This window comes from Bombyx mori, chromosome 17 (genome assembly GCF_030269925.1).
Source record: "Bombyx mori chromosome 17, ASM3026992v2".
Classification (NCBI taxonomy): domain Eukaryota; kingdom Metazoa; phylum Arthropoda; class Insecta; order Lepidoptera; family Bombycidae; genus Bombyx; species Bombyx mori.
In genome coordinates this window covers 9,959,415-9,986,598 of record NC_085123.1, presented here as the reverse complement: position 1 = coordinate 9,986,598, position 27,184 = coordinate 9,959,415, and the positions used below count along the sequence as shown (strand labels likewise).

Here is a 27,184-nt window from a genome sequence, read left to right as displayed (position 1 = left end):
CCTATATTAAGCAGAAAAGAACTTTGTAAAGGTTTGAGTTAAAATAATACTTGATCTAAAGGTCTTAGTTACCAGGTCACAAAATCTCATAAAAAAGGTGTACGTTTGAAATATTTTGAAATATTTTCAAACCTGTGTATATAACAAACTTGGAAGTGCAGTTTTTATTAAAAACTTCAAACAGAGATTATCAACAAACTAGAAAACGAATAGGAATTCCGCGTGAATTGCGGAGATTAAGTTATTACAAACTAATTTAGGATATCGTTCCAAAAAGGTTATTAAAATAGAAATGGAAGATGACTACCAGGATGGACCATTCACAGTGTGGCAAAAGCTTAATGAACCTACTGTGGTTTTATTTAATAATCTAGAACATGCTGTAGATGGGCTGGACCGATTAATAACATCAATTTTAAAATTTTCTGGGTAAACTATTAAGTTTTTGTTATTTGAACAAACACGCTATATTTAAGCTGATTATTTGCCTAAAGATTAATTGCAATATCAATTTGTTCTACAGAGATTTTTCAGAGGATTTAGTTCCAAGAGTTGGTTACGAAAAATACCCTGAAGTCTACTATAGTGCATTTAATACATGGTTAATTGGAAGGCTATTTTACATTTGGTCAGAGGAATACCTTCTTAGGTTTGTGCATTTCGTAAAATATTTAAATTTAGTGATTTTCATTAAAAAAAATTAAACCTTATCCACAGTTTAGTCACCCTCAGCAATCTCACGGCCCCAAGGTTTGAAAGGTGTTCTAAGTGCTAGACAGTAGATTGATTAGCTGTGCACCCATTGTAACCTTTATTCAAAAGCAAAAGTAACCACTTCTGTGCTGTAATGGGACTTTCGACATGTCTTATTGCTAGTTCTCCATTCAGGATCTAAAGGGAAAATTGTGTTCGAAATTAAGATGTTGATAAATTATATGGATGGATATTATGTTGTAGTGGTTATTGCTCAATTTAGCTTGAGTCACAGCTTTAGTGATAGCAAGATAGGATTGTGCCTTGCAGTAATGGTTTCTTTTTACAGAATACACACAGCAAGTAAAGATGCTCAGTTAAAAATATTGAACATATTATGTATTGGTAATGCATCATTTTACAGTACGATCCAATCAGAATACATATCGGCATTAAATACACTTGTAAAATATTATGAAGATTCATATTTAAATAGCAATATAGAAATAACATTACCACACTTTGCTCCAGAAAAAGTGGAAATCCCATTTGTGCAAATAAATTTGGATCCCATATTTGTCAAAGTAAAAAATTTGAAAACATGTAAACATTTGATAAATTTAATACTACAGCTTCTATCAGACAATTTACCCATAAATTCTATGAAAAACTCTATAAACAACTTTCAATATAAAAGTGTACTCAAACAGGGTTTATATATTTTAGAAAATTTCAGTGTAGATCTGAAATTAAATTCTTTAAATTTTTTTTCTAATTTAGTTAAGAATTATAAGACTGTTGGCATTGCCAAATTTCAATATATTTTTGCTGACGAATTCAGAGAAGTGCTAAATTGTCTAGAAGCTATTGTTCACTCCTTAGAAAATTTCTATGAGCAAGGTGAAATAGACAATATCTACATTAAAGATATAAATAAAGTAATAGGTGAACTCATAAGAGATTCTGCTCAGCATTTAAATGAAGAACATAAAAGTGTTGTATCGAGTATCTGTATAGTAATGTTGAAGACAAAGAGATCAGATATATTCAGCCATGAACTAAAACTACAGTGTTTGGCACTAAGTCACAAATTGAATTATCCTAAAGATATTATTAACGTCGAGAGTATGGTTGCAAAAGAAATAGATGCCGTTTCTATTTACTACTCTAAAAATATCATAAAGCATGTTAATAATACTAAAGCAGTGGATCTAAATGAGAATTGGTTTTTTAATCAATTAATAATGGTTGTTAAAACATTACAATCATGTGAAGAAACAAATACCGATAGCTTTATCATAAACCATCATTTGGAGCGATGTTTCTCTTCTTTAAGTATATTACAAAATGGACTTCTAAAGAGCGACAGAAGAGCTGCATTTCAAAGTCAGACACAATATACTACAACTACATTAAAATCTCTGCTAAAGCTTATAAAATTGCACAAAGCTGTTCTATTAGATGATAAAAAAAGTCTCGTAATATTTCTAAATATAATACTTAGTGTAGTTGTACTTAACTCGAATTTAACAACTACAGAAGGTAGTAAGATTCTACAATTGTTGTGTTTACAAAACAATGTACAATTTAGTGAAAAGGATTTAAGGTTTGATAACAGCATAAAGATTGTGATTTTGAAATATTTACTGATTATAAAACTTATTCTGAAAACAAAATGCACTGAAACCTGGAACATAATAATAAACTTTTTAACAGAAACAATTTTTAAGGAGAAAATGAATTTTAAAAGTGAAGTAAGTGTGCCATTTGAAATATTCACGATTCTTAAAAATATTACAACTTAAGATTTAATTTAATATATTTTTTAGGTTATTGAACTATGTCCCTTGTTACAATTAAACAAAACATATTCAGCAAGTAGATTAATTGGAGATGTTTTAATGCCATGTTTCCTAAGTAAGGATCACCACATACAGGCACAAGTTTGTCACACTTTACCAGCGATAGCATGCTCGTCATTGGGTTTATATTCCGCTATTCTTGATACCTATGAAAATAATATAGGACATCAGATATTTTTAAATAGTGCTGTAAATATATCTGTGCTATGTTCAAAATGTCATCGAAAAAATATAAGTAAGGAAATGAATAAACCCAATAGTAATATACTGGGTGTTGAGATTTATAAGGAAGACATATCAACATCTTCTAATCAATCCACAATAGCTGGTTTACAGTCTTTATTGATAAAATTTTTGAATTACAAGCAGTATGTTGATATGAAAAATGTGGGTGTTTGGAATCTTCTGCAATGCTTGAGTTTTCATTTTGATGTATTCAAATATAACGGCCCAAAAGAACTAATTTGTGAAGAAAATATTGAGTCAATTTTGGAAGTATTTAAACCATTTAATGAGGATTTGCAGGTAAATATCATTGTATATATTTTTTATTTAGTGCTGATCGCTTTTATGAAATAAGTTAGGTACTGGAGCCCATAATTTTTTATTTCCTTCTTATTAGAAATACCTTGAGGGGTTATACTAAACTCGCCGAACGAGTAGGTGAGCTTCCGGGACTCTAACCTGACGACGACATTGCAATTTTTTTTATTGCTTAGATGCTAGCACAAGCCCTAGCAAGAGCAGTGCTTCGCAAAATCTAGGACCGGATGGGAAATGCGACCCACTGAGAAGATCCGGCGAGAAACTCAGTGGGCCGTATCTGATGGTTAAAAGAGCCCATAATGAGAATTACATTACTGGTGGTAGGACCTCTTGTGAGTCCGCGCGGGTAGGTAGAACCACCCTGCCTATTTTTGCCGTAAAGCAGTAATGCGTTTCGGTTTGAAGGGTGGGGCAGCCGTTGTAACTATACTTGAGACCTTAGAACTTATATCTCAAGGTGGGTGGCGCGTTTACGTGGTAGATGTCTATGGGCTCCAGTAACCACTTAACACCAGGTGGGCTGTGAGCTCGTCCACCCATCAAAGCAATAAAAAAAAAATAAGTGTATTGGTTATTCCACTTTAATGTATGTAATGCGCTATTTGAATTAGATTTCTTATTTCAGGACAATGATGAAGAGTTGAATTCACGGAAGGATGTGTTTTTTATTACAAGTGTAAATTTACTTGCAAGTTATACAAAATCTAGTTTGGAGAGCAATAACCTTGGGAATCAAACAAAAGCTCTAAATATGATAGTAGATTTAGGAATGTGCCGAAATGAAAAAGTTATTTTGCCCACAACTAAATTATTGATCTATTTTATAATGCATCCCCAATGTCCTGTTGGACCTAAAGCCGTTGTGTATTTGAGAGATATCTGTGAAGCTCATGAATATACTTCAAACCAGGTTTACCACAGATATAAAAAAGACTACTGTCGCCTTTTTGTTGAATGCAGCTTATATAATGGGAAAGATTTCGCCTTGGCCCTTTCCAAAGTTGTTAGGGCATTTGGATTCGTTGGTTACCGCGATTTTATATCAAAAGATGTTCGCCATTTCCTTCCTTATCTGATGCCTTACTCTGTGACCATCAAAGAAGTGCCTTCAATGATTGAAGAATTTGCATCTTTAGTGCAGTTTCCTGTTTCGGATTTTTTGATCAAGAGCTTTGCTCATATTTATGTTTACCTTTATTTGAATGAAACGGATTCCGTCTCGTCTAAATGCTACAAAATTATCGAAAGATTAACGAAAACTACAATATCTAATCTAATAAATAAGCATTTCAGAATAATACTGACAGAGTTTTTGTTGCAATACTGTTCTTGTCCTGAAAAAGTACTAAACGCGTGTAGGTACCTAGCATGCCACGATCCTGATGTGTCTACTCCGACTGGTACAATGAGTATGAGTACCTCTCAAATAGCCGACTTCTTAAATCCAAAGTTCTTAGGAGTGTTGGCTTACTTTGATCACAATTTAGTCAATGCTAAAGTAGCGCAATCTGTAAAAAGGAAAGCGTTAAAAAGCTTTCCCGATATAATGCAATTAATGGGTGTGAAATACATAACCCCTCTGCGTTTCAAAGTTTTAGCGACGCTGCGATCGGCCTTGCCGTTGGCTAAAGAATATCCCAACATTTTAGCTGAAGCTTGGAGTGCTTTTATACATCAAATTGATAGTGCTGCATTAGGGCCTTTGTTATCGAATTTAGCAGTATCATTACTCCAGCAAATTGAATACGCACGCCAAGAAGTAAACCAGATCTTTCATTATCTGGTCATAAATAACGAAAATTTACTTAGCCGCCACATATCTGATCTGTTCTTTGTAGAAGATACCCAAATATCAGATAGGATAAAAACAGTAATCAAAATGCACGTAAAAAGGACTCAGCCTGACGGATTCCTGGACAAAATTGAATGGTATCTTAATCAACTTAATCAGAACATTCCAATGATTAAAGTGTACACTTTTAAACATTTAAACAAATTGTTGAAGAATAATCGAACGGAAATTCATAAAGCTATATTTGGTGGGAAAAACATAGATCCCGTCATCGTGAATCTAATGGACTCTTTATTGATGGGTATGTTGATTTCTTTATAATAAACATGTTTATCAGTTTAAATGCCTGCTTTATAATGTTATTTTGTCTTTAAAAAAATAAAGATATTGCGGATATCAACAAATTTTAGAGTTTTAAACAAAGGTAGATTAATTCCTTTTCTTTCCGTTTAATTCCTTTTCTTTTATTCGCTTCTAATTCTAATATTATAATGAAACTTGAAATTAGAAACTTCTTGGTATTCTATTAAAAAAATACATTAAAAGCATATCTTTCGATTTAGTATAGGTAATCTTATAATGAAATTGGAAGGTGTCTATAAAATCTTGGAATGGCTCTTTTGGGGCTAATAGTGTTTTTTCATTGCTTAGATGGGTAGACGAGCTCACAGCCCGCCTAGTGTTAAGTGGTTACTAGAGCCTATAGACATCTACGACGTAAATGCGCCACCCACCTTGAGATATAAGTTCTAAGGTCTTGGTATAGTTACAACGGCTGTCCCACCCTTCAAACCGAAACGCATTACTGCTTCACGGCAGAAATAGGCGGGGTGGTGGTACCTACCCGTGCGGACTCACAAGAGGTCCTACTACCAGTAATCGTGTTTAGGTATCTAAACCAGTAATATTATTTTAGGCTGTAAAGACACAGATCCTCAAGTGAGCGAAGCCAGCGGTTCTTGTTTAGGGCAGCTAGGCGCAATAGAAGCGGGACACTTACCACGTCAATATGTAAAACCAGACAAATCGCCTTTTGCCTTCTCCATAGTAGACGATTGTTTTACTACAGCCGCTTTAATGGAACTTACTAGAGCTTTTCAGTATGAAAAGGACACTAAGGTTAATTTTGTTTTAAAATTTATATAGAAAATTTATTTTATTAATATTCCACAGGCTAATTAGGTGTTTTTTTTTCAGAATATGGATTGCTACGCATTTACCATTCAGGAGATATTAAAGATTTATGATATATCACCTTATGGAAAGAAAAGGGATGTTTGGAACAGTTTCCCCGAAAACAAGCATCAAATTATGTATCCTTTGCTCAGTTCAAGGTAAAATTATATTTAGTTATCAGAATGCTTGATTTTAGCATAGCATTTAATAAAATGTTGTGATCAGATACAGTGCACAAAAAAAAACCTTAAATTAAGTAATACCCATTCACACGGTCGTATGTGTATCGTTTTTTGACGGACCGCCGTACAAGGGAGACCGTCGAATATTGCCTCTACGATCCGTCTATAGGGAGTATTCCGGGGGTACCGCGAGTATGGTTGTAATATTAACTGGGAACCCTCTTACTTCACTCGGGTTCGGACTCCGTACGAACATCGGACGTCGGGTAAAATTAAAATTGTAAGCAGGGACGTCTTAAATTAGGCTGGGGCCCTTGGGCACACAAGAATTTGAGGCCCTTTTGGAAAGTGAAAAAAGCGAATTATAATAACATTTTTTTACTGAGTATGACCATTTATTATAGGTAATCAAATACAGTATGATATAATATGTGTCGGAGGGAGATACTAAAGGAACGTTTTTAAAAAGTGTGACGTCAGCATTGCTGACGTCACGGTTATTGCTTTGTTGACGATAACTCATGTTTGGGCTTCCGAAACAAAACTTCACCAGAACTTCACAATAACTGCGTATATTTCACGAGAAGCGTGACAACGTTCAGAGAGATCCGTACTGTACTACGGCTCGGACACGAATGAATGAGCGCTTTTTTTTTTTTTTTTTTCCTACCTAAGCTGAGAGCCTTGAGAGGCTATATCAGCGTAACCCTAACTTTTGTAGGTGAGCTCACGGGGCTCAAACCTGATGACGTTGCTAACACGAACCCTAGCAAGAGCCGTGCTTCGCAGAATCTACCACCGGATCGGAAACGCGACCCACTGAGAAGATCCGGCGAGAAACTCAGTGGGCTGTGTCTGAGAGTTAATTTACTCGCCGAGCCCTTCGTCGCAAGCGACGGGTTCGACGAGAACGGTGACCGGTGCTTGAAGTACCTAGAAGCACCGTTAGTGGATCGGGAGGATCCGAGATGACGTGTTTTGGGCGACGTCGACTGCTTTCCATTCTGTCCGCAGGATCGGGAATGTAGTTACCGGCGGCCACGATGAGAGGGTTCTCGTGTCGTGCCGCTTTATCGAAGTGGCGCATCGACGCCGACTGCATATACTTACTGGTGGACTCTAAGTCCAGGTCGTCATGGAGGTCGACGTTCCTGACGAACCACGGGGCTCCGACGGCTATCCTGCAAAAACGGGATTGAATAATTTGGAATGACTTTAAGTGAGTGCGGGCCGCGTGAGCGAACACTACACTTGCATAGGTCATGACGAGGCGTATGCAAGTTTTGTAGAGTGTCACCTTATTTCTAAGGGACATTTTACTTCGCCTACATATCATCGGGTAGAGACGTCCTAGAATGAAGGCGGCACGGTCGCGTACCGTCTTGATGTGAGGGCGGAATGTCATCCTACTGTCGAGGGTGACGCCTAAATATTTGACCTTCGGGGCCCACGGTATGGGCTGGTCGAACATCGTGATTGGGCGAATGGCGGGGGCGGAGGTGTTGACGCGCCTAGTCGGGAGGGGGATGCTCAGCGTGGTGTTTGGAGGGCGACCCCTTTTGAAGAGCACCGCTGTGCTTTTCGTGGGGTTGATGTCGATGCGCCACTTCCGGAACCACTGTCCCATGGTGGTGGCTGCGGTCTGAAGTCGTCGATGAAGCAACGCCTTCTTCCTACACGAGTAGTAGATGGCGGTGTCATCGGCGAAGAGCGCCAGATGGGTCTCCGGAGACCGGGGTATATCATTGATATACAAACTAAATAGTAACGGGGAGAGGGCGGAGCCTTGCGGGACTCCGGCTGTGACGTGACGGGGCCGGGAACGCGTTCCCTCGACTCGATATCGGAACGAAATGAGCGCTAGATAGTACGGCCGTATTTATAAGGCTTGGCACACGTCACCGTGCTTACAAGTTTTTACAAGTATTGGAATTACAATAAAAGGGACTGTTTAACATCAATTTCTTATCACAGAGTAATTAGTTGATGATCAGTAGGTAAATAGTCATATTTGCGCCGACATAGTCATTAATGTTTTTAGAATGCTGCTGGTTTTTTGGTTACTTAGTAGATGGTGTTCTTAGTAAATTAGGTAGGATGCGTTCGGAAATATTATTAATTAGTACAGTAGGAATAGTCAGCAGTCATCGATATAATGGCGTAGTATATGCCTTATAAATAGGTACCTTCTGATAAGATTACTGATTTGTAAAAAAAGTGTAATGTGCCCGACAAAAACGTTTTGAGAATAAATGTGTGAGAGAAATTGTCGGTCCTTAGGGGCCCCCTGAGAATGGGGGCCCTGGGCACGGGCCCCGTGTGCCCTTATGGTAAAGACGGTATTGATTGTAAGGGGTAAAAAGTGTAAAAGTCGTTTTGTTAGTAGGGCCGTAAAAACATCCTCGGGCGATCCGCTCCCGATATCTGCGGATCGTCAGAACACACATACTCCGCGCGCCCCCTAGCCGAAACCTCGCATAAGGATCGGCTTCCCGCTCGATAAAAAAAAAGATGTGTGGTGTCGTGGGACACCGGATAGGAACGAAGTTCCTTATTATCAAAATATTAATTTTAAGTTCTATTCGAGGTATAAAGAAAATAAAACTGGCGGTTTCGCAACAACCCACGGTCATTCGGTAACGTGCGAACTTATTCTGGTACACTTCATTCACGGTTGTTTGCATAAGAGTTGGTGTATTGCGCAAACGAACGCTCTGAGATCGTAGTCAATGAATGTTAACAAAAGATGTTATTTTTTGTACGTTATTACAAAGTTAAGTCGTATACTGTGTGCATTACTAATTTGTACGTTATAACAAAGTTAAGTCGTACACTGTGTGCATTACTAATAAAACTCTTACGTTACGGACGTTTTTTCCCGGTTAGGGTACCCCTCCATCGTCCCATAATGAACTTCGTTCCAAAAGTAATACCCATTTAACCATAAATCATTACAGGTATATGTTAACAAATCCATCGCAACCCGAAAAAACACATCCGCTTTTCGGTTCTTCTTACGCAACCACATTTCTCGAATGGGCGCACAAGTAAGTGGACTTTGAAACTCGATCTATCTTATTGTTGTACATACTGAAAATTTCTGCGTTCATTTTGTGGCTAAACAGTATTAAAACCTATGGTATGTTTAAAGCTGTAATTCTTCTTTCAATGTAATCCTTTGTTATTATTTTTTAATTAGTTAGACGGGTCTCGCTCACCCATTTCCTTCCTGGTGTTAAGTGGTTACCGAAGACATCAAAAACGTAAATACCGCCAAACTTCTCAAGATATGAGTTCTAAGTCTCTTTTCTATGATACAAACGCTGTTTAACCCTTCAAACCGAAATGCAATACTGTTATGCGGCAAAAATAGGCAGATAAGCCGTACCTACTCGTGCGGGCACAAAAGACCTACCACCAGAAATTACGTTATAATTTTTTTTCGGATTTCGAATTCGAACACCGGGCAGTCGCATTGCTCGATTTGAATGTATCGGGCGTCTTATCCTTTAATCCACCATGACTTTAGTGTAAGGCTGTGTACAGATCATTAACCGTATTCAATCCTCACGAAGCTAGAGATATATAGAGATTACAATATCCGACTTCATCGAAATTATTTGTACTTTATTTGAATGTACCAGTACTTCTTTACTGGCGGTAGGACGTCTTGTGAGTCCGTACGGGTAGGTACCACTACCCTGCCTATTTCTGCCGTGAAGCAGTAACGCGTTTCGGTTTGAAGGGCGGGGCCGCCGTTGTACTGTTAAAAGTGAGACCTTACAACTCAAGTCTCAAGGTGCGTGGCGGCAATTACATTGTAGATGTCTAAGGGCTCCGGTAACCGCTTAAAATCAGGTGAACCGTGAGCTGGTCCACCCATCCAAGCAATAAAAAAAAAACTATGTATCAAAGTCGATGAACTATTTGCAGTTGGGCGGCTCAGCTGATTCCGCTTATTGAGACTGACAGCGTCCGCGAATTATTGCGCAAAGTACATCCAAGCCTAAAGTATGACGTCAGCACTTTATTCCTGTTCCTACCCTATGTGTTGCTCCACGCTGTCATGTTCAAAGCAAACCACCAGTATATACAGGAAGAAATGATGGCTGTCATCGGTACGTATTTTAGTTTTACTTGTAGTTTTGTTTCGTTCCAACTATAATAAACAGATATGGGCTCCGATAACCACTCAAGACCAGATGCGCCCTGAATTTGTTCTCCCTATGCATTAAATAAAAAATACACTCTTCCATCTTTTGACATTGTAATAGACGTAAATCGTGTCAGTGTGACTACTCTTTCCGTTTGAGACGTGTTAGAATCAACAGTAAATGTATGATTCTGTAATTTTTTTAATTATGACTGGGATAGCATGCATGGTTCACATCATGCTAAATGGTTACCGAGGTACATACTTTGCTATTTCTGATCAGAAAATAGTAAATTCTGATTAACACTCAGCAAGATATCCTTTGGGTAGTACTGAAAATCATATATTTGTTGATATATTTATTTATTAGGCACAAAATACACATTACAAGCTAAAATATACATAATAAGTAACAACAAGTAAAAATCTGGCTTGTAACACAAGCCACGTTCTCACGACCAAACAAGACAAATGTGCTGAGTGTGTATACAAAGCTACTTAACAATTACGATAGCGAGAACGAATAAATCTTATACCTTAAACGAGCAATTCATGTATATAAATATAATCTGAATCTCGGAAACGGCTCTAACGATTTTCATAAAATTTAGTATACAGGGGATTTCGGGGGCGATAAATCGATCTAGCTACAATTTAATTTTCAGAAAATTTTGTTTTATACGTGTTTTTAATAATCAACTCTTCCCGACATCTATTGGCGAATAATAATACTATTTTTCTTAATTGAGGGCAACTAACCGCTTTAATGACAACAAGATGGCGTTATCAAAAAAAAAACCGAGCAAATCTCGGTCATCGTCTGGTTATGTCTGTAGAAGCTGAAAACCCTTATAAAAACCTAAAAAAATTGCCCTTATAAAATTAAAATTAATCTTTAAATTGAAGGTTTGGACAATGTTGAACAAATAGATGAAGTAACAGAACGTTCTAAGCACGGAATGTTGCGACACATCAGAACGACACCCAGTATTGGCACAGTACAAGCTGAAGAAGGAAATGAGGTAAACAAGTAAATATTTGATTATGGATTGTTGGTACTGTCATATACTGTAGCGGATTCGATTATGATTGTGCGCTTGACCCTTGATATACCAGTATTATTGTTTATTATAAATTTTTAAAGAAAGCCCAAATGATGTTTTTCCTTATTAGACATTTAATTAGTTAATTTTGACCATACCGCCTTAGTTAAGGTGTCTTTTATTTTTTTTGTAATATTTAATTTTATATTTTGCTGCATACATTGAAATTCTTTGAAGGCGCTATATTCAGTAATTGAAGTTGGAAAAAAATATTTTATATAAGTAATTTATTTATAGCACTTAGCCTGTATGTATTCCCCATTAGTGACCCTAATTACTGTCCTCGACTAACTTATTAGAATTTCTATTTAGCATTAGGAGCTGACAATGGAAAATCCTTTGCTTGTCGTCTTATGTGTGTAACTAACCATTTAATAATTGTGTCACAGAGTAAATGCAGCAAGACTACTTACGCGTTATTGGATTTCCTGAATAGATGGCTCTTGGAATGGGCTCATTCAAAACAAGGATCACTGGAGCACGATAATTATAAGTAATTTTTTGTTCATCTATATCTTTCATTTCTATCATCCAACTTCTAAAACGTTTGTCATTGTTCGATAATTAAGCTCACATGTTTACAAAATAAATAATAAATAATTGCTAATTTATAATGTGATAAGATTTCCTCATAGGGGTAAAAAACAATTAAGGTATACATATTGTTGTTTTCTTCACAGAACTATAAATTCGTTTGTCAAAAAATTCAATAAGCTCACAATAGCCCGTGGAAAATTCGCTTGCGGCGAATTAGAGAGGGCGTTACAATACTTGGAGTTGTATATAGAGGAAACCGATCGAATGCAAGAACAATTGCCTTTCATGGCTGAAATATACGCGTTATTAGACGAACCGGACTCTATTGCTGGTAATTATTTGCTATTTTAATTCGCAATTCACGATTTTAATGCGACATCCACTATATGGATAGAACATTTGAAATCATGATACATCAACCTGACCTGGTGAATCTGGTCTTTAAGTCACCAGTAATTCTTTCTTAAGTATATATAGCAACCGTTCAACAACATTGTATAAATTAAAAACATTTTTTAGGTATAGTTTCTCTGAAGAGATCAGAGCCGTCGTTGAAAGAATTAATTTTAGTTCAGGCAGTGACAGGTCGTTTGCAAGACGCCGCATTATGTTACGAACGTATTGCCCAAGAGGGACAGTTGGACAGATCCAGTCTACAGGTGAATGCTTTATTAGCTTCAGACGTATGTATGTTTGTAACGGAATCTTTGAACATGATTTTAACCCCCCTTCAAAACGTTGGATTAACTCGAAATTTGGTATAGTTATTAAGGACCGATGACAACAAAATATTTAAAAAAAAATAGAAATAAAAAAATTTAAAAATAAATAATATTCAACAAAAAAAATTAAAAGTAAATAAATAATAGTTTAAAAAACTAACAAAATACGCTTTTATAGAAAATTCAACAAAAAAATAGAAAATATATTTGAATTGCATGATATCAGTAGTTATAAATATTTTATAAACAAATATGAGTAGAAGGGTTATTTTGATAATATCCTGAAAAGCAACCCACGCTTTTTTACAATAAAATCATTTTTTCTTACACTATTTTTAATTTAAATTTATTTTCTATTTTTTAGTTTGATTTTTTATAAAAGCGTATTTTGTTAGTTTTTTACACTATTATTTATTTTAGTTTCAAATAAGTTATTTCTTATTGCCTTAGTAGGCAGATGAACATTCGATCTAATTGGTGGTGAGTGTTTACCGTCACTCATAGATGTCAGCAATGTCAGGCCCACAGCAAAGCCGCTGCCTACTGCGGATTACTCTCTGCAAATATCGTTGGAAAAAGACATATCGTAGTGTTCAGGAAACACTAGAGGGAATTTCGTTCCAAGGCCGGATGGCATGTTGCAGAAATGATCTCTCGTTAATGTACTGTGAAATTCAAAGGATAATAATTATTTTAAATGGGTAGTTGGATAAATTGTGTATTGGATTCTTAAAATATTATTAAATATAATAATTATTAAACAAAATATAATGTAACTATACTTGATTATATCTCAAGATGGGTGGAGCATTTACGTTGTAGATGTCTATGGGCTCCAGTAACCACTTAACACCAGGTGGGTTGTGAGCTCGTCCACCGATTTAAGCAATAAAAAAAATTGTAAAAAAATAAAGTGGCAACAAATATCTTAAAATGTCATTATTAATCAACAGAGCTCTACACATTCACGTTTTGTCTGGTCCACAGGGTATGATAGACTGCTATCTAGGCTTAGATCAGCCGTTCACGGCGTACCGCTTGATAAGCGAGCACGAAGCTGAAGATATGACGGAACTAGCTGCGGAGCCGCTCTGGCGATTGGGACGCTTCGAGCAGCTCGAGGAGCTGGTCAGCCAACCTGTGGTAAGACTAGCGTATTTCTTAAGATTAATAAGTATAGTCAAAAAGGGAAATTGAAGAAATAATTTGAATCGATTAGTCGCTTAGTTTTTTTTTTTTCTGAATGTGAATATTTATGCTATTCCTTTTCCTTTTTTTTTTATCCATGCTTATAGCCCTGAGAGGCTATTTCAGCGTAACCTTAATTGGTAGTGAGTTCACGGGACTCAAACCTGACGACGTTGTTGACACGAACCCTAGTAAGAGCCGTGCTTCGCAGTATCTACCACCGGATCGGAAACGTGACCCACTGAGAAGATCCGGCGAGGAACTCAGTGGGCTCCCTTTTCCGCAAAGCGAATGTTCGTATGACATTTGAGTGGCGCGCATTTGGTGACGTCATCACTAAACACTAAGCACAAAATCGTTTACAAGCTCCAGCTTAGAGTATAATTTTATTTATCTTTAATTTTAACAGGGATAACATAAAATATTCAAGTGTCATTTGCAGGCAAGCAGGAAACGAAGTAATAAGTTTGAGTTGATATAAAAGAAGCTAAACTGAAAACTCAACAAGACCAGAATAATTTTTATAACTAATTATATTTTTTAAATTGCAGCCAATTTGCAAAGAAAACTGGGGTGTGGTCATGGGTCGATTGCTACTAGCGTACAGGAAACAAGATCACGACAACTTCGTTGTGTGTTGCAAAGACGCTACCGTGAGATTGTTAGCGCAAATGGACGGCGAGAGCAAAGGCGAGAGCGCATTGCGGAGCGGCTACCAGAGCGTGCTCGGACTCCACATAGTTACTGAAGTCGAACACGCTGAGGAGGTTCTACGCAGGTACAAACGTTATAATCGAATATGCAATTTCGAAAAGGGCACATCTCTAAAAATGTAAAATATTCAGGAAATGAAAAAAAATTATTATTTTCTAAAGCAGTGTAAAATTTAAAATATTAACTTTTGAGATATATTTTAGTTTTAATTAGCAATTGAAAATTACTGGAATTATTATAAAATGGGTGTAGGTAAGCCTCAAAACTACATGTATATGAAAAAACGTATTTGACAAAATATGCGACATGTGCCCTTTTCGAAATTGCATATTCAATGTAAGACATGAGTGGATGAAGGGGTTGATTACTGTGGCGGGTAGACATCATACAAACGCATGATATTTGACAGATGGCTGAATCTCGCTTACGACATTTTCAAGATAAGCTTGCATATATACAAGTTCCGAATAACAACATTCGGACCGTCGGTCTACCGAGCAATATCACCTGCTCGGTGGAAGATTTTCCGTTTGTCGTATACCTACATTACCATTTTTAAGATTTTTGAGTTTTTACATTGAATGAAGGTGTTATGTACCTATAAACCATATTAGACCTTAAAACTCTAGTTTTAAAGGCTATTTTTGGAAATTGCATGTGATGAAGGAGTTATGTACGAAGAAACAGTACAAGTAACAAAAGTTTGTTGCTCGTTTTCTCAAAATTAACAAATTATATCATATCTCTCTTTCATCTACTCATGTCTTCAATTATATCCCTTAAAATTTAATCTTCAGCTAGTAAATAGTATCGAACGTATTGTTACGCCGGCAAGAGTACCGCCATCTATCGCCGAATAGTTGAACAAAAATCGAAGGATCTAGTAGCATCTAGAACGCTCGAGAAATACAACGCCATCTATTGTCAGATAGCGGAAACACAATACTCGACTTGTGTGGAATATTCTCGATAATTCTAGGGATGTGGTATCGGCTATAAAAGCGTTGCAGAAATGGCACGCAGTCAGTTATTAATCGGAAGTACTCGAAGCGAACGGATCACCTGAAGCGAAGCGGAAGAAGCGAATTGAGAATTTTAAAGTGTTTGTGAAGTGTTTTAAGTGTTCTAAGTGATAAATACAGTTTTAAGTTGTACTTCGGTGGATCATTTATTTATGCCGAACCTCAGCGCGTAACAATATGAAACTAAAGAACGACTATTCTGTATTATTTTCTCCTCAAAATTTTCTATTATAGCTGATTAATAAAGTTTCTATCATTTGTCGACGCTAGGCTGAAAGAGTTGCAAGACGGGGATAGACGGAGCAATGTAATCATAAATCAGTTGTTAGACGAATGGCGTCGTCGTATTTCGGTTGTGCAGTCCGACGTACGAACCATCGAACCCTTGTTGAGGTTGAGAAGAATTGTTTTACAGCAAGCGAAGGTAGGCAGACAATGTTTATAATGGAACAATATTTTAATGCATATACAGGTGAACGAACTCATCAACACCGATGCCAACATGGATTCCGCCACCCACTTGAGACATGAGGTCTAAGTCTCGATTGTGTAGTCTAGCGGTTGTTCCAGCCCTCAAACCGGAATTGCTGCTTTCTGGCTTAAAAAGACAGGGTGGCAGTACCTAACTGTGAGAGCTTACAAGAAGTCCCACCACTAGGTAGGCAGCGGCTTGGCTCTGCCCCTGGCATTGCTGAAGTCTATAGGCGACGATAACCACTCATCATCAGGTGGGCCGTATGCTCGTCTGCCTGCAAAGGCAATGAAAAAAAAAACTAGTAAATATGCAATTTGTACTTCAGGCGTCGCGTCGCTTGAACCCCGACGACTACTGAACAAAATACTAAGATGGAGTTTTAAATATTTAACGATTAGTAGTTGTGCTCACGGCTCTCTTCATCATATAACGGAACGAAAGACTCATAACGTGAATGCCACATCCTTTCTTTTTTTATGCTTAACGGATTACTGGTGGCACGGAGGCCTCTCCAGTTTCACCAGGGCAGGTGGGCGAGCAAAGGATCAGCCAGGAGAGGCCTACTCCCATATGGGGTTGAGTTGTACTGGGAGGTACGAGTGACACGAGGAGTATGGTCTTTTCTTATTAGGTTTAAGAAACCGAAAAGACTATGATATAAAATCGTGCGCCTTCCAACACCCTCGCACCTCCCGCCATCAGAGCAAAGTTCATCCATATTATTTGGAACCGCTGCGTTCATCGACAGTGCGTTTCCAGAGGTCTTTTTTGCCACGCACCATCCGGCTTTGGAATGAGCTCCCCTCCACGGTGTTTCCCGAGCGCTATGACATGTCCTTCTTCAAACGAGGGCTGTGGAGAGTATTAAGCGGTAGGCAGCGGCTTGGCTCTGCCCCTGGCATTGCTGAAGTCCATGGGCGCCGGTAACCACTCACTATCAGGTGGGCCGTATGCTCGTATGCCTACAAGGTCAATAAAAAAAAACATAAAGCCCTCTACCATACGTATTTTTGTTCTGTATCATACCATCTGTAAATATTGAATCAACAAAAAAAAAATCTACATTACAGATGTAGGTAGAGAGTTTTAATTGATTCAATTGCTTAATTTCCAGGAGATCCTCGAACCAAGTCATCCGATGACCGCGAATACGTTGAAATCGTTTATAGGTGACCTGTGGCTGCAGAGTGCGAAGCACGCGAGGAAAGCTGGTATTTTCCAACAGGTAACTGAATATTCATTCGCCCTCTGATTACTATGCCAATAATGCAATTTAAATTCTACACTTGACTTATGTTCGTTTTAAACTAAAAAGTTTATTATTACATATACAATTTTTAATAATAAATAATAACGTTCTGAGATGTAAGCGTTTAAAACCTTTGGGGATAAATGAGGGGATGTTTTGTCCTTTTCTCCCAACGAGTTATTATTTTATGTGAATCGATCGCCTCTATTTATTATTTTGTTAGGCTTATAAAACAATAAAATTATTTGATTCCATTGATTAAAGTACATATCGAAGGGTAGGTATTTGGTTTAAGCGACATTTTTGCAACATTACTATTACATTAGAGCCATTTAAAGGTTAAAATTTGAAAAATATCATAACAAAAAAACTTCTTCAGCATCTTCATTTGAATGGAGTATAAACTTAATTGAACTCCAATTAAAAATATCGAACTGTTTAACTAATACCTAATAAATCGTACCTTTAATTATAAATATAATTGTCGCGTATTAAGCGAAAAGTCGCTTAAAACAAATAGCCTTTCACCCCTCGATATAGTTATAGTAAAAATAACTAGTCAGGTCATAAGTATTGTCACACAGTAAAAACTTTTCTTTTAGTATGCTGGCCACAAAAAAGTTTATTGAATTCGAATTTCGAATTGTTCATGAAAATAAAAATGTATACTTTTAGAATTTTACTCATTTTTAAATATGGAGTGGACGCTTAAAGAAGACCGTGTTGCAGTTATTGCGTTGCATCGTTGCGGTTACGCGCCAATTCAAATTTTTAACATACTGAAAAATTTGAATATAACCAAAAGATTCGTTTATCGTACCATCAAACGATACAATGAAGGCTCTAGTGTAGATGACAGGTCAAGAAGTGGTCGCCCTCGGTCTGTTAGGACTCCAGCAGTGATAAAAGCTGTGAAGGCGCGAATTCAAAGAAATCCCAAACGTAGGCAGAAACTGTTGGCCCTTCAGATGGGGTTAAGCAGAACCACGGTGAAAAGGGTGTTAAATGAAGACTTAGGGCTTCGGGCATATCGAAGAAAAACAGGACATCGTTTGAATGCTCGTCTAATGGACCTGAGACTGAAGAGATGCCGCGCTTTGTTGAAGCGGTACGCGGGAAAAAAAAAATCAGGTAATTCTTTTTTCGGATGAAAAATTTTTTACCGTAGAAGAGAGCTACAACAAACAAAATGATAAGGTGTACGCACACAGTAGTGAAGAAGCGAGCAACCGTATTCCGCGTGTCCAACGAGGTCATTTTCCATCCACGCTCATGGTATGGTTGGGAGTTTCTTATTGGGGCTTAACAGAGGTACATTTTTGTGAGAAAGGTGTAAAAACGAATGCAGTTGTGTATCAAAATACAATCCTGACGAACCTTGTGGAACCTGTTTCTCATACCATGTTCAATAACAGGCACTGGGTATTCCAACAAGATTCGGCGCCAGCTCACAGAGCGAAGAGCACACAAGACTGGCTGGCGGCGCGTGAAATCGACTTCATCCGGCACGAAGACTGGCCCTCCTCCAGTCCAGATTTGAATCCGTTAGATTACAAGATATGGCAACACTTGGAGGAAAAGGCGTGCTCAAAACCTCATCCCAATTTGGAGTCAGTCAAGACATCCTTGATTAAGGCAGCCGCCGATATTGACATGGACCTCGTTCGTGCTGCGATAGACGACTGGCCGCGCAGATTGAAGGTCTGTATTCAAAATCACGGAGGTCATTTTGAATAAACTTTAGTGTCATAAGAATCTATGTTTTGTTAAGTTCATTTTGGTATATGAATGGTTATATAAGGAATAAACTTGTTTCAATTATTTTACATTAAACATGTGACAGAATTTATGACCTGACTAGGTATATATATTTAAAAAACCATTCGCGTACTATTATTGGTCGAACAGTAATTGTGATATTTGCGATTTCCTCACGAATTGGAAACTAACACGTTTTCATCTCTAATACATTTTACAAACAAAAAACCTTTTAGGCCTACATGTATATATTGAATGCCGAAGAATACCATCCCGAGGAATTGTTTATTGAAAAATCTAAAATGTACTGGGCCCGCGGACAGAACGAGCAAGCGTTCATAACGTTGAGGCGCGGCCTTGAAGACTCTTATCCCGCTATTGAAACGCTTTCCAAGGAACAGAGGTGAGTCTGATCACATTTTGAAGTCGTCGTGGCCTAAAGGATAAGACGTCCGGTGCATTCGTATGTAGCGATGCACCGGTGTTCGAATCCCGCAGGCGGGTACCAATTTCTCTAATGAAATACGTACTTAACAAATGTTCACGATTGACTTCCACGGTGAAGGAATAACATCGTGTAGTAAAAATCAAACCCGCAAAATTATAATTTGCGTAATTATTGGTGGTAGGAGGTCTTGTAAGTCCGCACGGGTAGGTATCACCACCCTGCCTATTTCTGCCGTGAACCAGTAATGCTTTTCGGTTTAAAGGGTGAGGCAGCCCTTGTAACTATACCGAGACCTTAGAACTTATATCTCAAGGTGGGTGGCGCGTTTACGTTGTAGATGTCTATGGGCTCCAGTAACCACCTAACACCAGGTGGGCAGTGAGCTCTTCCAACCATCTAAGCAATAAATAAAAAGAATACACGTGCTTTTCTTGAGATTCGCCTGCTTTTCTTAATGATGGATGGTATTATTATTTTTTTCAGAAAAATATGCGCCAAAGCCAAACTGCTGATAGCGAAATACAACGACGAAACCTCAAACGTCGACGTAGATGTCAATATCGGGTACTACAAAGAGTCAGTGGAAGTTTTCAATCAATGGGAAAAAAGTTTGGTAATTCAGGAACAAAATATTTAAACTAATTTTACGGTTTAATCTCGTTTGTATTCTTTACGACGTTTCGATTAATTTACAGTTTCCGTAAATTCCTTTTAATTAGATATATGTACGTATTTCAACTACCAAGAAAAATTATGTACTTTTCAATAAAATAGAAAGTATTCTAATAGCAATGTTAGTAGTTTATACCATGTGGTCGCGATCCTGAACAGTGATTTCCTATCTAAGCTGATAGCCTTGAGAGGCTATGTCAGCGTAACCCTAATTTTAGTAGGTGAGCTCACGGGGCTCAACCTGACGATGTTGCTAACACGAACCCTAGCAAGAGCCGTGCTTCGCAGAATCTACCATCGGATCGGAAACGCGACCCACTGAGAAGATCCGGCGAGAAACTCAGTGGGCTGTGTCTGAGAGTTAATTTACTCGTCGAACCCGTCGCTTGCGACGAAGGGCTGAACGGTGACCGGTGCTTGAAGTACCTAGAAGCACCGTTAGTGGATCGGGAGGATCCGAGATGACGTATTTTGGGCGACGTCGACTGCTTTCCATTCTGTCCGCAGGATCGTGAATGTAGTTACCGGCGGCCACGATGAGAGGGTTCTCGTGTCGTGCCGCTTTATCGAAGTGGCGCATGGACGCCGACTGAAGATACTTACTGATGGACTCTAAGTCCAGGTCGTCATGGAGGTCGACGTTCCTGACGAACCACGGGGCTCCGACGGCTATCCTGCAAAAACGGGATTGAATAATTTGAAATGATTTTAGGTGTATGCGGGCCGCGTGAGCGAACACTACACTTGCATAGGTCATGACGGGGCGTATGCAAGTTTTGTAGAGTGTCACCTTATTTCTAAGGGACATTTTACTTCTCCTACATATCATCGGGTAGAGACGTCCTAGAATGAAGGCGGCACGGTCGCGTACCGTCTTGATGTGGGGGCGGAATGTCATCCTACTGTCGAGGGTGACGCCCAAATATTTGACCTTCGGGGCCCACGGTATGGGCTGGTCGAACATCGTGATTGGGCGAACGGCGGGGGCGGAGGTGTTGACGCGCCTAGTCGGGAGGGGGATGCTCAGCGTGGTGTTCGGAGGGCGACCCCTTTTGAAGAGCACCGCTGTGCTTTTCGTGGGGTTGATGTCGATGGGGAGGCGAAGGAGAGAATAGCAATTTTATAACTAGCGGACCTACTAGTAACGCCATCTACCAGTTCTAATTGTGACTATATACCATCCAGGGACCTAGTCAATTACAAATAAGAAAAATAAATTATTTGAATCTAATTTCTTTTTTTTTCTTTTTTATTGCTTGGATGGGTGGATGAGCTCACAGACCACCTGGTATTAAGTGGTTACCGGAGCCAATATACATCCACAACGTAAATGCCGCGACGCACCTTGAGAGTTGTAAATCTACAACGTAATGCCGCCATCCACCTTAAGATATGAGTTCTAAGGTCTCAGTATAGTTAAAACGGCTACCCCGCCCTTCAAACCGAAACGCATTACTGCTTTGTGTTCCAGGTAAGTTTGGGCGCCTACTACGAGAAGGTGAGCAGCAGTGAGACCGTAAAGTCTCCTACGGAAATGTGGGCGCGCCGTACACTAGCACTGAATAGCTACGGGAAAGCTTTGCAATACGGCCATAAGTATTTATATCAGAGCATGCCGCGGATGTTGTCTATATGGTAAGCAATATTGAATTTATAACATTCATAGCTGTATATGACAGAAACGCTAACGAGACAATAGAAGTTACAACGTGAATGCAACCATACGTTTTGTGACGTAAGGTCGAAGTTTCAATTGTGTTGTAATTTGCAAACAGCTTGCTATTTCACGGCAGAATTAAATTTAGAATGGTGGCACTAGTTATTCGTGCTAACTCGCTTTTCATAATTTGCTTGTTGTGTTTTATCACGTGATATTATTGTTTCTCAATGGAAGCTCTGTATAAAAAACCAAGCTAAAACTAATAAATGAGTTAGTAAAAAACTTAAAAAAGGCTCTAACCATTTTCACGAATACATAAATATCCACATATAATTATGTATATATCACGTATGTTATTAAATCTAAATTACCAATAATATACCTTTAGAGGCGGCTATGGAGGGTAGAGGTAAGGAGAACCGTCTCATATGGGAGAAGCTTGAAAAAGCGTCCCACTTTCAGCACTAAATAACAGTTCAAAAATCCTCCAGAATGGCGCTAGCATAGGCACAGGGTATGATATGAAGTGAGCAGTTGTTAACTGATTGAAGTATGCTGAGTTAGGAAATTTAATATATTTAACGACTAGAGTAGTTAGTGACAGTGTAATATACAAAACCTCACATGCTTACGTAGTCCAAACTAATTTCGTCAATATAACCTAAAATTATTGCTGTGGTACATCGATTGCATTTTTTTATCAGCTTTAAATAAAATACTATTTGTGATTTTGTAGTACTTACAGTTCTTTCATCCTTTTTTATTTCTCTATCTTATTCTAATAAATTTCAGCGCCTTTTTTTAAAATTTACCCGGTTGCTACTGTAGCGCCACCATTATTTAGCGGATTTTAACGGACACTTTAGACACAGAGAGACGGTTCTCCTTACCTCTACCCTCCATGGACGCGGCTTTAATAAAACTGTCATCGCTTGTTCCAGGCTCGACGTTGAGGTGACGGCGTCGGATTCTAGCATGCACTCAGTATTGGCTGAAATGACAGACATCATCAAGAGTTATTCGGAGCGATTACCTCTGTATCTTTATTTGACGGCCTTCTCGCAGATCGTATCAAGGATATGTCATCCCGTCCAAGAGGTACGTATTATATATGTAATAGTTTTTACAAATTGTAATAGTTTACAGCTGCTTCTCAAATGTGGTGTGGCAGCATTTGCATCCTTGAAACTAGAACGCATCATTGCCTTGGAGAAGTACATAGTCGGTCCGTCGATACCGAGCGAGATTACAACCTGCTCCACGAATAGTAATCGCGCTATTGGTTTTTAAGTAAAATCAGATGTATAAAAATATACAGGGTGTGTTTTTTTCTTTTCAAATCGAGATCTCGATTTCCAGCAAAAATAACTTTAGGACTACAACACAAAATAGAATCAAATTTTTAAATGTATATCGTTTTTGGCTATATAGTTTTAGTATAGCCATGTACGAACTTTAGATTGTTTTACTTCTAACTAGTGTTTTTTTTATTGCCCTTGTAGGCAGACGAGTATACGGCCCACCTGTTGTTGAGTGGTTACCGTCGCCTATGGACTTCAGCAATGCCAGGGGCAGAGCCAAGCCGCTGCCTACCGCTTAATACTCTACTAGTAGTGTACTAGTAAACTTTATTTGTTTTCGGTTTTCAGGTTTACAAACAATTAAAAGCGATAATAGTGAAGTTGATAAAGGCGTATCCGCATCACGCGCTTTGGATGATGATGTGCGTGATGAAGTCCGGCTACCCGCAGCGCAAGAAGCGGTGCGCGGACGTGTTCTCTGAGCCGGCGCTGCGCGACGGGGCGCTCGTGCGGCTCGTCGGCGACTTCACGCTGCTCGCCGAGAGACTCATCGAGCTCTGCAACAAGCCCATCGCCGGAAACGCGTCGGTCAGTCTCCTTTATATAATAAATAATAGTTTAAAAAAAAAAGGATTTTACGTGGTTTTATGAAACCACGGTAAAAGTGAAACTTTTTGAAGCGGAACTTCTTTAGAATCGTTGTGATCTCAAACTCGATGAAACGAAAAAATAAGCCCATAGAGACACAAATACACATAAATGTATAGGATTCAGCCGGCGAGAGAATGAGATAGAACACATTATACGTGAAGTTAAAATCAATCAATTCAATATCAATATCAATTCACAGGCGCTACGGGAGCTACCTCATACTATAAAAGATGATTTACAATTATTTACTAATGACAACATTTTACATATACTTAGACATTTAGGATAATTGTATTTTAATTTTTGAAGGTTTCACTTCTACCACGTGCGAATTGCACACATGTTTTTTTTCACATTATAGACATTTAACTCTGACAAACAACATTTACATTAAACACTGACAAAAATAAACAAAATAGCGTGAAGCGCTGGCACAAATGAGTAATAGTCTATACACTATACGGTCAGCTGCTGCGAACTATAGGCACCGCCATATTGGCCTTGGCTGCTCTGACGAGCGCCTTTCACTTTATCCCTACTCTGCGGCCGACCGTCACGCGACATGCAACACAGACGAAAAAGTTTGAGACGATGCAAACTAACAAAAAATACGCTTTTATAGAAAATCCAACTAAAACGTAGAATTTTTTTTTAATAAATTTGAATTAAAAATAGTGTAAGAAAAATGATTTTATTTTAATTTTATTTTAAACATTTATTTATTTTTAATTTTTTAGTTGAATTTAAATTTTTTTAAATATGTGTTTTTCAATATTTTTTAAATATTGAATTGTCATCGATCCTTAATAAGTATACCAAATTTCGAGTTAATCCGACGTTTTGAATGGGGTCAAAATCATGTTCGAAGATTCCGTTACAAACATACATACGTCTGAAGCTAATAAAAGCGTATTAAAATTCCACTGAAAAAGGAAGCCTTCACAAACAAATAATTTTAGAACGTAATTTAAAAAAGATAAAAAAAACGGTGCGCGTGCACCGTTTGCACCGTTTTGTTTTAGTGCATGTGAATGAAGTGAAACTTCTTTTTCGATGTGTAGTATTGTGGTTTTCTAAATTTTTTCATCCTTAAATCAGATTGCTCTTGTAATAGAGAATGCTGTGTATAAGAGATGCGACATCTTCAACGTTTATATTACATATATTTAAAATTATGGATAGAAAAAATGTATATATGTACTTCATTAAAATATTGGACGCTACTCGTTGCTAACGCTCGCGCTGGCCTGTAACAGGTAACATAATTACGTGCATGCGTTCGAGTGCCACGCATTCACTCTCGCTCTGTCTCTTTCTATTCCATGGTAGCGTTAAACGTTTAACGCAACCTTCTTGGAAGTCCCATTAGAAGTTTCACTTCAATAACTGTTTGAAGTAGATCGTAAAAGAAAAAAAAAATGGCTAATCGAAAACTTTTAATTACATTGTTAATTTTTGTTGTTGTTGCATAATTGGCTGGAAGAGCTCACGGCCCACCTGGTGTTAAGTGGCTACCGGAGCCCATAGACATCTACAACGTAAATACCCATCTTCAGACATGAGTTTTAAGGTTTCAGTATAGTTACAACAGCTACCCCACCCTTCAAGCCGAAACGCATTACTGCTTTACGGCAGAAATAGGCAGGGTAGTGGCACCTACTCGTGCGGAGACTCGCAAGAAGTCCTACCGCCAGCAATCTACCTTTTGCAACAAAATTCACTAGTTTTTGCTCGTTGCTCGTAACAAGCAAACAAAAATAAAAGCATACGAACTTCCATACAGTACTACTAATGCTACGTAAACCTCAAAATATCCATTCACGATTATTATTTAACTTCCATATAAATATAATATAAATATTTTACTAACAATCACACCACGTCAACTGGTCCCGTGATAAGTTCGTAAAGAACTTGTGTTACAGGTACCAGATAACGGAAATAAATGTAAGATTTTTATTATACACATACATATATTTAATATACATCCGTAACCCTTGAAAAGACATTTATATTTATCATACAAATATCTTCCCTTGTGACCCCCTAGTGTAGTGACCATGTCACTTACCACTACACCAGACGAACGTTACATACAGTACTACTAAGGCTACGTAAACCTCAAAATATCCATTCACGAATATTAAATTCACGTTTTCTAACATCATCAGTTATTATTATGCGTCGCTTTATTTGTTTGCGTTGTGATCACCGCCTGTTATAACACATAGGTGCTAGTTGAACGATTAAACTGCTTCCAATGACAAGTATCGTGTTCACAGTCATACTTAACAAACAAGCTAACTCGTGTCGCATTAATGTACCTAATATGTTATATCTTGATACGAATGTGTGATATTATGATCGAATAAGCACTGGGACGACGTAAACATGTCTTGTTAAAGTTTTTAACACGCCTTTATTAGTTTGCATGTGTTAGTATGTTTGTTTGTTTGGATGTAGCGTATTCTTTGCACGACATATTCACCGAGGTCCGATCAACATGAAAATGTGCACACGCATAAAGGCCTAATGAAAATACAATAATTGGAAACTTTGCTTTAATGTCCTGAGAAGTATTAATAGGATAAAGGAAAAAGTTATAAGCATTTGTTAGTTTGCCTTACTATTTAAGCGTGTTTATGAAGTTTCTAAATTACATTTGTATTTTTTTTTGTTCATTTTGAAGTCGTTGGTCTTTATTTCAATTCAGGAATAAACTTCGTGTTCTTTTTACATTTCATTTTACGAACAAAAAGATTTTTAAAGAATGAAAATTTAATAATAAGTTAGACTATCACTTTTTCAGCATTTGATGATAAACCAAATATTCATGCATGCTTCACCGTTATTATTAATTTTAAGAAATACGAAACACTTCACTACCTTTGGACGTAAATATTAAGGAGGATCATTTTGCAGACCACTACAGTCTCGAGCTTGGTACGATCGTTACCCGTTTGTCTAACAAATGGAAAATTCAGCCACATTATGATGCCGTTCCAAGATTTCTGCAAGATAGTACTACCTTCAAAAGCAGCCAGACAAGAAAGACTCGACTTCAACATACCCACGGAACCGCCGGTTTACATAGCCGGGATAAAAGAACATATAAGTATATTACCGTCCCTACAGAAGCCTAGGAAAGTGACGTTAATAGGTAAAAAAACGTTTTCTACTATTTTGAACTCTATGTCTATGAAACATATAGATGACTTTAGAATGTAGACTAGATATTATGATGTCAAAATCTATCATGAATAAGTGGACGTCAGTTAAA

General features: G+C 37.9%; 1 protein-coding gene across 1 annotated transcript in view; it reads left to right on the top strand.

The window, feature by feature from the left end:
* LOC101738504 (serine/threonine-protein kinase ATR) overlaps positions 1-27,184 on the top strand; it is a 37,455-nt gene continuing 10,271 nt past the window's right edge. Inside the window, exons 1-23 of the mRNA XM_012695809.4 lie at positions 1-429; positions 524-649; positions 1,043-2,447; positions 2,523-3,080; positions 3,727-5,194; positions 5,810-6,012; positions 6,091-6,227; positions 9,209-9,298; positions 10,185-10,369; positions 11,311-11,426; positions 11,897-12,000; positions 12,188-12,375; positions 12,564-12,703; positions 13,754-13,909; positions 14,506-14,732; positions 15,961-16,114; positions 17,280-17,390; positions 19,409-19,575; positions 20,104-20,233; positions 21,764-21,927; positions 22,894-23,050; positions 23,602-23,841; positions 26,827-27,064. Coding sequence (XP_012551263.2) covers positions 293-429; positions 524-649; positions 1,043-2,447; positions 2,523-3,080; positions 3,727-5,194; positions 5,810-6,012; positions 6,091-6,227; positions 9,209-9,298; positions 10,185-10,369; positions 11,311-11,426; positions 11,897-12,000; positions 12,188-12,375; positions 12,564-12,703; positions 13,754-13,909; positions 14,506-14,732; positions 15,961-16,114; positions 17,280-17,390; positions 19,409-19,575; positions 20,104-20,233; positions 21,764-21,927; positions 22,894-23,050; positions 23,602-23,841; positions 26,827-27,064 — 6,601 coding nt within the window. The 5' untranslated portion in view covers positions 1-292. The remainder of the gene's footprint in view (positions 430-523; positions 650-1,042; positions 2,448-2,522; positions 3,081-3,726; positions 5,195-5,809; positions 6,013-6,090; positions 6,228-9,208; positions 9,299-10,184; positions 10,370-11,310; positions 11,427-11,896; positions 12,001-12,187; positions 12,376-12,563; positions 12,704-13,753; positions 13,910-14,505; positions 14,733-15,960; positions 16,115-17,279; positions 17,391-19,408; positions 19,576-20,103; positions 20,234-21,763; positions 21,928-22,893; positions 23,051-23,601; positions 23,842-26,826; positions 27,065-27,184) is intronic.